This window comes from Arachis ipaensis, chromosome B7 (genome assembly GCF_059453495.1).
Source record: "Arachis ipaensis isolate K30076 ecotype BB chromosome B7, ASM5945349v1, whole genome shotgun sequence".
In the NCBI taxonomy this organism is placed as follows: Eukaryota; Viridiplantae; Streptophyta; class Magnoliopsida; order Fabales; family Fabaceae; genus Arachis; species Arachis ipaensis.
Window position 1 is genome coordinate 25330026 of NC_142442.1, and position 11793 is coordinate 25341818.

At 28.5% G+C, this 11793-nt stretch overlaps 1 protein-coding gene across 1 annotated transcript; it reads right to left on the bottom strand.

The window, feature by feature from the left end:
- Positions 1 to 10281: 10281 nt before the first annotated feature.
- On the bottom strand, positions 10282 to 11351 carry LOC107608007 (protein LIGHT-DEPENDENT SHORT HYPOCOTYLS 5-like). Its single transcript, XM_016309899.3, has one exon. It carries the CDS (start codon positions 11147 to 11149, stop codon positions 10487 to 10489), a length of 663 nt encoding a protein of 220 aa, XP_016165385.1. The 5' UTR covers positions 11150 to 11351; the 3' UTR covers positions 10282 to 10486.
- Between the last annotated feature and the right edge of the window lie 442 nt (positions 11352 to 11793).

Below are 11793 nucleotides of genomic sequence, written 5' to 3' on the forward strand. Positions count from 1 at the left end.
GTAAGAATGGCATTAGGAAACACTTCTCTCCATTTCTAATTTACTAAAACTCTATCTAATCTCTCTCTTATAATGAACCCATTCCTAGGATTGCTGAACCATGTAAATTTTTTGCCTTTCAATTCAAGGTCCATAAGTTTAATAGCATCTACAAAACTTCTGAACACTTCTAGTTATTTATTTGGTTTAGGATTAAGCACTATCTTTTTCTCTTGCGCTAAAATATCGTTGAAATCTCCAATATATGCATGTGGCCTAATTAGACAGTTATTACTTACAGAGAGCTCCTCCCAAAGCTTCCTTCTTTGCTTAAACACCGGATTACCATAAATAAAACACCCTTTCCAACATTTTCCATTTTCTATATCAATGTCAGCTTTAATAAAATTATCACACCACGAATAAACATTAATATTTATATTAGATTTCCATAATAAACATAGTTCTCCAGACAATCTTCGGGGTTCTACACAAAAAAAACTTATCAAAATGAAGCTTTTTCTTAATCCTATTTATCTTTACTTCATTTGTTCTAGTTTCCATCAAAAACACTATGGCCGGTTTAATCTGTTTACATAGATTAATAAGTTCAAGAATTGTCGAGAAGGGCCAAAAGTCCTCGACAATTCCAACTTACAATACTCATGGTTGAGGGTGGGGCATGATTAGGCCCGCCTCCTCAGCCATAGTATTGTCCCATGCCATAGGTTCTCCTCCTATATTTCTAGTGTTTACCAACTTGTTTTCTCCTTCCTTCCTGTTTTTGATCCTTTTGGTAGCTTGCTCCTTGCTCTTTGCAGGCAACTTATCCCATTCAACATTAGTAATCCGGAGTAACTCCTTATCTTCTCTCTTTCTTTTCAGCTTCAATCCCATCTCCATGCATCTTGCTAAATCTATCTCCCATTCTGTTGGCTCCTTTTGTTTCTTCTCTTCCATGTTCTCCTCTTCATCTTCATCACTAGCTAGTTCCACAAAATATTGTTCTCCTTCTACCAATTCCTGGATATGTGTACTCTTTCCCTTTTTGGCATTTTCCTCATGCCTTCTATATTCCTTAATCACCCAATGCTCTGTATACATAGTATCTTAATCTATAGTAGACTTCCCCTGTTCCCTTGACGTGTCTTCATTGATATCTGTAATAAAGCCCGAGTGTTTTTTTAAGGCCACCCCTCTAGTGACATCCTTTAAAACTGAATGATCAGTCTCATTTTCTTTTGCTCTCCCAGTCTTGTTATTTTCAAAGCTTTTTGGACCCGTTAATATTTTTTGCTGGTAATGCCCATTCCTTTCTTGATTAGTAGCCTCTCCAATAAAAACTTCATTTGGATTTTTACATTGGACTTTTCTATAGCCCCATTTCTCCCTCTTTGATCCACTAGGCTCCTCCTTTTTATTTTCATCCCTTCTTCCTATAACATTTAAACTATTATTCTGTGCTTCTGTAGCTGTCCCGTCACTACCAGCCCCTAAATCTCTCCATTTTGATTTTCAGGGATTCTATTGCACCATTCTTTCTCTACATTAGCCTCTTTCTCACCTAATACCCCTACCTCCTGCATCCCCTTACTAACTCCTTCACTCCCTATATCTTCCGTACTACCAACCCCACTCCTCTCTGATTCTGATTTTTCCACACTCCTTCTCTCCCTCACGCTCTTGCCATGCACCTTCCCATCTTCCTCATGCCCCTCTTCCTAACCATCCATGAACCTTCTTCTTTCTGGATTTTCCAAAGCTTTAGCTTGAGGCACTCCCAATCCTTTGGTGAATCTTAGTTTATTCGAATCCCACCTTGCCATAACTCTCTGATTCTTGCATTCCTTGACTCCATGCCCCAATCTTCCACAGTTCAGATAGTAATGGTCTTGTAGCTTCTCATATTTAAAGTGGATCCAAGTATTAGGCAAATAATCTCTTTCAAGATAGAAACCTGTTGGGAGGGGTTCAGCAACATCCAGAGCTACCTTAACCCTTAGGAAGGTTCTCATCAGTTTAGTGTCTCTCCATGGATTCTCCACCTCTAAAATCAATCGCATCATGTCTCCTATGACTTTTGATTTCCCATTAAGAACCTTCTTGCCTTTATTCTTGTCCTTGAAACTGAGCAAGAGCATATTTCTTCCAATTTCTGAGATAGCTAATCCCACAGGGTTACCCCATATCCCCATAATCGTGTTCCTGCAAGCTTTCAAATTCATTTCTTTTTCAGTTATGAATTTTTCAATGAGATTCAGACAATCTTCCTTGAAGCCATGTTGTACATGCTTTTCTATCCTGATTGTTTTACCTTCTATAGACTCCGTAGCTACAGCTCCTCTCACTTCTATATATGACATTGTTTTCACTCTGTGCAGACTAACAATGCTTTGGTGAAGCTCTTTAAAGGAGAAACTCCTCTTAATGGAGTAGAACCAGACGTTCTTACAGATGACTCTATATGAGAGAGAGGACTCTTCAGATGAGAGAAATTGTGTGCAAAACCACAGTTTTTCTTATATTAGCAGCACACACACAAGAAACTAGAAGAGAAAACCAAGAAACCAAGAATGTAGCAAAATAAAAATCTATTTTGGCCCAATTAACTAAACTATGAATTGGTGTTTTGGCCCAATTAACCAAATTATGACTTAGTCTCATTTACTTCTTTTTCCTTCACACAATAAAAATTTGTCCAAAAAAAAAAATCTATCCAAAAAATATAATGGATTAGTTTTTGGTCTGTCAGGTTGGGAGATACCATAGATAACAAAAAAAATCTATCCAAAATTCTATTTTTTTTTTTTTTGCACTTCATAATTATTGTCAAAATAAATGGATAACTTTAAATATAATAAGCATGTAATACAGATGTTATATATATAAAATTATAAATATTAAATTAAACAAAATAATTATAGGCTATTATCTTATTAACATTATTTCATTTTAAATATATTTTAATTATATCCTTAAGGATTGTTAACGGAAATACTGACATAGTTATTCTCAACTGACGTGAAAACTGAGAGGAGGCAAAAGAAAAGAGTAGTGAAAAGAGAAGGATGGTGAATATTAGGGTGTGTTTGGTTTGTATTTTATTTTCTGTTTTTATTTTTATTAGTATTTTTTATTTTTTTATTTTATAAAAAAAAGTAAAAACAATAAAAATAATAAAATTTTATTTACTGTTTTTACCTCCTACCTTTATTTTTTTTCTTCAAAAAATTTAAAAAATAAAAAATAATAAAAATAAAAATAAAAAATAAAAACTTAAATCAAATGCACCCTTTAGTTTTAAAGTGCAACAGGGATTTGTTTGAACACCGGTTCCATATTAGCCATTTCCAATAATGAAGATGGTCCGTTTTTGCCGTTGTGAATTTTTATACCATTTTAAAAAAAATTTCAAAGTTATTTTTGTTGTTAATAAAGTTAAATGATAATTTTGTCAATGATTTAATTATTCAAAGACAATTTTTCGGCCAATGAGTAATAGCTCAAATGGCATAGTCTCCTCATACTCAATTAAGATCTTGCGGGTTCGAGTCTCATATCTTTGGTAAAAATTTGACTATAAATAAAAATAAATCATCCTAGTTTAATGTGTTCAAAACACATTTAAATCGTCTTAAATTGTGATAATTTACGTTTAAAAGCTGAAACATAATAATTTAGGACAATTTATGAATAAATTTTAGACACTTTTATTATGATTTATGAATAAAATTTGAGACAATTTTATTTTACAATTTAGATCAATTTACAAAATAAAAAGTGATATAAATTTGATATGATTTACATCTAATTATATTGGTTTATATCATATCAAAATATTAAATTTTAAAAAAGTTATAATTTAACAATTTAAAAAATATAATTTAAATTTTATAAAGATAATTTAACATACATTTTTAAATTATGAAATTTTTACCAGATAAAATTTAGATGTGCTAAAAAAAATTAAAATTATAGGTCATAACTTCATCTACACTATTATTACTCCTCTACCCTACTACCAACCCCCTTGACTCTCTTTCAAAGGTAATGAAACTCTCAAATGTGTTGAAAAAAGTGAAACGTATTGTAAAACAAACAAAACAACCAACCCATTTAATTTATTCATATATAATCTTCTTATTAAACAGATAATTTTATTCCCTTTCTCTGGACATCATATATAATGTTCTTGACTAACAATTTATCCTTTTTTCTACACATAACCAAATAATGTAAAATTTTGTATGTGTGTGAAATGATATATATAACCACATTTTACTATATTAGGGTAGATTAAAGATTGAAAATCTTTTAGGTATATATCCCCTATATATTTTTATTCAACATCAGACATCAATAATGGAATTGTCCAAATATTGTCTAATAAAAGAACAAGGAAAAATATTCTTGACAAAAAAAAAAGGAAAAACGATTAATATTGATCGAAATGCTTAAAGAAAAAAAGCACAAATCATTTCTATTGGTAGAGAAATTTAAGATTCAGTGTCTGATCTGAAATTCGATCCGTATCTAAGATATATTTTATTGAGTTTGAGTTTATCATTTTTATCAGGTATTATTTTTAGATCGGTTCAGGTCATACTTCAGGTCATTCAATTCAAAAAAAAATTTTATAATAAAAATATATATTTTAGAATAAAATTAGTAATGTCGTATTATATCTTTATATTTTAATTATTATTTTTTATATTATATGATATTATTTTTGTTTTAAAATAATTTATTTTAATATAAATATAATATAACATTTGTTAATTTAAATTTTAAAAGTAAAATTTTATTACTTTAGTATGTAAAATTTATAAATTTCTATATACTAATTTTACATCGAGTCAACCTGGTTTACTTCGATTTATTTCAAATCACTTTTGAGTCGGATCAAAATAGATCTTGTGATTTTTTCTCAATCTTCTAGTCTCACTGTCATGAAATCACTTCTCCTAAAAGTTTAATCTGACAGGAGAAAGTAACATAAATAATTATATCTCTAATACTTTCCCTCAAGTTAAGAATTTATTTTTGGATTTGTTTGATTTTTGTATAGACTTTTTTTTTTTTAACCTTATGCTATTTTTTAAAGCGTAAGACAAATTAAAAGAAAAAAAAATTATACAAAAATTAAACAAATTCAAAAAAATAGGCTATTACTTAAAAAAATATTAAAAATATAACTATTTATATGGTGTCTTCTTAAACTTTTAGAAAAAGTAATAGTTTCATGTAACACTCACTATTTTTTAAAATAAAATTGATTTATTACAATATTATTATTATTAAAAGGACAAACGTAAGAATAACAACACTAACAACGTACCCTACTAAAGCCTAAGCCAATTCCCCCCAACCACCAATGAGCAAATCTCTTTCATCCCTACTCCTTATATAAATGAAGCACATAAATATGATACCAATACCATGGCCAAGACATGCAATTATATATTGAACCCATACGAGACATTATTATTCTTATTATATAGCGTTGATTACGGTAAGGACTGGTTTGATAAAATTTTTATTTTTTAAAATTAATTTATAAAAGTTAATTTTCAAAAAATAATTTTTTTTTTTAAATTATAACATCTATATTTGATAAATCAAATTAAAAATAATTTTTAATAAGTACAAATAAATGAGTAACAATAATTGATTTTAAAATTTAAAAGTATTATAATTAACATAAATATAAGAGTTAAATTTAGAAGTTAATTAATGTATGAGATTATATTAGATTTTTAATTTTGATAAGTATAAGTTAACTTAAATAAATTTCATCTTAAATATTTTTAAAAGTATTCCCATTTTTTAAAAATTACAAACACAAACATATAATTTTTTTAATTTACTAAATACAGAATAAAAAACTTGTGTTTTTAAAAAATACAAACATCTTTTAATACTAAAAAATAACATTTTTAACGAATATTAATTAATTTTTTAAAATTATTTTATTTATCTTAAATTTTAGATCATGAATTATAATTTTTATCTTACACTTTAAATTTTAAATCTTAAAAATAAAAAATGACTATTATTAACTAAGTGAAAGTTAATTTGTTATACTTTTCTCATCGCCTTAACGCTATATATGTATGGACAAAGGGGGAAGAAGTTAAGAGGCTAAGTGAGATACTCTTTCTCCCATCAACCTTGTGATTTTACTCCTTTTGCACTTATTGTCCTCACAACTTCATGACCCCACCCACGCACCGTGTACCATATATAATATGTCAGAAGAAGCCATTTTTTACACCGCGATCTATGAGTGAAAATTGAGTGTGTGTGCGCGCATATATATATATATATATATATATATATATATATAACTCATTTTAAAATTAAAATTGGTTTAAAAATAAAAAATATTTTACATTAATAAATAGAAAAATATTATATAGTTAGCAAATATTATTATTTTTAGTCAGTATTTGATCGATAATAATTTATATTTATATTTATAAGAATTTTATACACAAAAAACATATAATTTACATCTATATTTATTAGAGTTTGTATACATAAATTAATACAGTTTGTACTCATATTTTTTTTAAAATTTATACACATAAATTAATAAAATTTATTTATTAAAAATAATTTAATATTTATTTTGATCAAATAATAGCCAAAATACTAAAAGATACTAATTCCAAAAATTTCTCTAATAAATACTTTAAAGACTTAATCTTTAAGAGAAATATATAAAATTTATAATACATTATCTCAAGTTCAAGAATAATGATCATTTGGAGAGTGAAATTTAATTTCAGACGTTTTATTAATTAGTTGTTATCTTTATTGTATTATATAATAAGTTTTTTAAAAATTTTATGTACACATACAAAATAATTATTAAATTAGTTATTATATATTTATGTACGAATATATAAATTATTTATGATCTAATAAGATTGTAAATTCTTAGTAGTTATGAATTTTGTTACTATATATTGACATCGTACATAATTTATATAACTTTCACCATTCAATAAAGTATTTATGTTTGCAAAACTTTTAAATTTATAAATAATTGAATCAAACACCTATAGTAAATGTGATAATTAATACATGTAACATTTGTAAAAATATATTGTTGATGAGAATATATATATATATATATATATATATATATATATATATATATATATATATGAGAGAGAGAGAGAGAGAGAGAGAGGACAAGAAAACAGATCTTAATTTATTTTATTATAATAAATTAAAAGCTAAGATATATCAAATTTTTTCTTTTTGACTTTATAGAAATCGAAATGGTTAGAGTGGGCACCGCATATATAATAAAGAAAAAATAAAAGAGATTAAAAAAAAATTAAAGTACCCCTATAAGAAATTACGTGGTTGATCTAAAAAAGGCCAGAAAGTGAAAGTTCCTCCTAAATACAAAAGTGTGAACATTTCTTCATGAAGAGAAATAAAGGGGAAACGGAAAAATATAGCGCAAGAAAAAAGAAACAAACAAAAAGTAATACAGAGATATAATTTCAGTACATTATCATCAGTAGATGAATCATGGTTTTAGTGGATATGGGTCCAAAGTTCAAAATTAAAATTCAGAAATGTGCTCTCTTGTTTTGGAGTGGCTGGTGGGTCTCTGCTATAATAACAAATAAAAACATTTTATATTGTTGTTGGTTCTGATAACTCAAATGAATAATATATATATATAAAGGAATTTATTATATTACGGCATTTTTATTTATATATGTAAAGAGAATGCAGATCATAACTAATAATTAATACTTAATTCCAAATTTTAAAAATTAAACTTTTAATGATAAAATATATAATAATTAAATTCTTTTTAAAAATTAAATAAGAGTATATACTCAAATATATCAAATAAACCCCGGATAAATAAATTAAAATATAGAATGTATGTAAGTGGAAACTTACGTGCATTCGATTTCATGTGAAGTTAATAATTGAAGTCATTAGATGATTTAATTTTTTTGACTAAATTTTCATTTAATAGTTTTCAGTTATCAATTTCACGAGCTATATCAACTTCACGTGAGGTGGACTTCATCTGAGTTTTTATCATGTATGTAAGGAAAGGTTGGCTAGTAGTCCTTTTCACACTTAGGTGGTGGTTACCCTAAATAAAATATGAGCAGAAATCACAAGGGATCAGATTTTCTTTTCATTTGATGCTTCATGAGACCTATTTGTTATTTTATATATAGATGTTGTTATCCCAAAAAAAAATGTCAATTATAGGTATATATATTAGGAGAGAGAAATTAAAGTGTGAAAGCAAGTAGAAGAGGGAACATGATGATGGATATATAGAGATAAATACAAAAAAGTATACCTCAGCCAAAAAGAAGAGAAAAAGAAAATAAGATGGAAAAAAAAAAAGAACCGAAGCCCTAAACTCAACACGATGATGCAACAAATATGAGAACACAAAATGTTAGATGGACTTGATAACAGGGTAGCACCTGAAACAGAAGCTAAGTTGGAAAAGAAAATGTGTTGTTAAATTGAATGATAGCAGGCGCACGTGTATATCATTGTAGAATAGAAAGAATGATAATAGATTGATCCCAGAAAATCCAATTCAGAACCCCGGGGACCAGATGAACAGTTTTGAATTTTGATATATAAACATAAAGAAGCCATTGACTGGTTTATGTGTTACTTGTTTTTTCCCTTAGGTTGTTACTATAGTAGCAGCATCGAAACAAGACGAGAAGAATGCGAACTAAAAAGCCCGATGAACAAGAAAAAAGAAGTCAAGCTAATTACGATCAATTATTATATGATTAAAGGTAACTAATATTAATTTTTCTTGAGGATAAGCATTATATATTAACTTATAGTACACAACCAACATTTTTTATTTATAGAAGAGTTTATTGATTTGATGCAATCCACATACACTAAACCGTTTTAGCCAGTGATTCATTTAAATTTACATATTTAGATAATTTTTTAAATAATAAATTTAAAAGTTAATTACTTTTAATGATGTAACAATGAGTAAATATTTATGTGAAATTATTTTACACGGTGCTGTATTAAAATTAAATTATTTATAAGTGTATACATTAGTAAGTATATATATATTATTTAATATTTCGCATGTATAGCTAATAAAATAAAACTGATATAATTTTTCATTAATATTATATATAAACAGATAAATCATCATACTGTATAATACAAAAATATTATGTACATAATCATTAGATAGTTGTGAATAAATATATATATTATTTAATTTATTTTTAATATATTTTTATATTTTAATATATATTTTATACTCACAATTAATTTAGTAATTAATTTTTTATATATACATTTACTTATATAATTTAACTTTAATTATGTTATAGACATTTTAAATTGGTAATATTAAAAAGATAAAAAAATAATCTAAATTTATTTTATTTAGTATTAATTAATTTTAATAACAATTAATAAATATTAAATAAGATAAGTTTAGATTGTTTTTAGCTAAATTTTTTGTTATAAAATATTTTCATTTCATTTTAAATGATGACCAACAAAATGATTGTAAATACAATCGAAGGGTCAATTCCTTGATTTAGTTCTTACTTTTATCTTCTATCCACATCTTTCAAACTTTCACCAAATTGTTATATCCAAGTGCACAGCACTTATTGGAGATTTTTCCATAAGGTCAAGACAAAAAACCGAAATAATGTCATAAATCAACCATGAAAGCAAATGATCGAGCGATATGCTTTGTTAAAGTTAGTTTCCTTAATGGCATCATAGAAAGATGCTATAGCTGCTGACAAAAAATATTATGTAAGTATGTATATGTGAAGTAAATAAATAATTTTAATTAAAAATAAAAAATTTCTTTGTGTATTATTAGATAGCTCTCTTCCTCAACATCAAAAGCCCCCATAAAGAAAAACAGATCAGTGGAGAATGAATTCATCGACATACATGATGAAAACGATGCATGTGATGGTGGCTTTAAGACTTTGGAGTCTTCCTTTTTAGAAAAATAACTTTGTTCCGAGAAACTATATTAGGCAAAACATTATAGACCATTAACCAAAGCAAAACAAAATATATAGCAGCAGCCAGAGGATGGAGCTATAGTAGTTAACTAAACAAAAGTCTAGTTTTAAATAACATTCTTATATGCACAGAATTTCATTGAACATAGCATATGATTGCATTTGAATAGATGAGTAATCTTTGCTTTATTTTGATAACTCTTTATTACTTAAATCAAATAATATTTCATTTTTTCAATTGTCAACCCTAAATTAAAATAAGAGCTTCGAATAAATGTGCTATATTATTACACTATCTTCGACTTAATCTCAGAAGAATTTCGTAGATGTCTAACTTACAATAAGCCGTAATTCAAAAACTAATTTCCTTACTAATAAATATATAATAACAATAGTAGTGGTTATAAAAAATTAGAAGAAGGAAAATAAAAAAAGGAAGTAAGAAAATTCGATTTAAGGAGGAAAAAAAACTATACTGTAGTAGCAGTAGCAACAACGCTAGGTGTAGTATTAGTAGCACTAGTAGAAGCTACACTAACATTAATAACACCATGACCACCACCACCGTCACTTTCCCTGGTGACGACCGTGGAGACATTAGCAAGAGAAGTACTGACTTCTCCGCCATCACTAATTACAGTGGTGGCTGAGACGGTAGTACTTCTCTTGCGCTTCTTCTTTTCATAAGGAATCCCTCTAGCCTTAGCCTGTCCTTCTCTAACTTCCCTAAGGTAAATCCGGACGGCCCGAGCCCCAAACGGGTTGGACTCGGGCCGTCCTCCGTTTTCTTCGTAGGCTGCCCTTAGACGTCCTATAAGAGCGTCTAAGCTGCCCCATGCCTGCTTCAAGGGGCAGGCGCAGGGCGAAGGAGGATTCGGGTGTCCGAAGTAAGGGCACCCCGTGACGTGCACCTTGGTCTTCCCGAACTGGTCGAGATACTTGAGGAACTCGATGACGTGTGCGCCGCTGCACCGTGCAAGCGTCAATGGCGGCTTGTGGTTCCGAAGGTACTGCAGGAACGTGTTCCAGTCACGACGCTTCTGCGATTCGTAGCGGCTCGGTGGCGCAGGAGGAGGAGGAGGAGGTGTGTCGGCAGTTACCAGTGGAGGTGGTTCCCCCGGTGCAGAGTCCATGGCAGGTTCGATCGATCAAGTGTTTATTTGAGAGAAGGAAAGGGAAATTGAAAGGGGTGGGTGTTAGTGATTTCTGATAGAGTTGTTTTGTTTTGATGAGAAGAAAGGAAGAAAAGAAGAGAAAGGAAAAGAACGAAGGGGAGAGAGAGAGAGAGTGGATAGATGGGACGTGAAAAGGAAAAGAAGGGATGAATGAAAGAGAAGTGATGAACAGTGTTGTGTAGTGTGTAATAATAAATAAATAAATAAAATAATTTAATTTGTTGGGGGATTCAGAAAATGGTAATTCAAATCACATGGGTTAGTGGGGCCGGTGCCATATCGACGTGACAGGTTTACTATTCACCACCGGCGGCACTCCGCTCTCATCCCTTCCACTTGCCCAATTGTTTCTCCTAGATAACATTTGGAAGGGAGATAGAAACAGAAAGTTAATTAAATTTTTATATTATATTTAATGTAATATATAAAATTAAATTATGTCTTAATATTTTATTTTATTTAAAATAAAAAATTAAAATATATAAAATGAGTAAATTATTCATTTATTTTAAATGAAAATATCAAAGAATCTTAACCCAACTTATTCTTCTTCTTTTTTTTTTTTTTTTTTTTTAAATTCCAGTGAATTCCCATCAAATCAC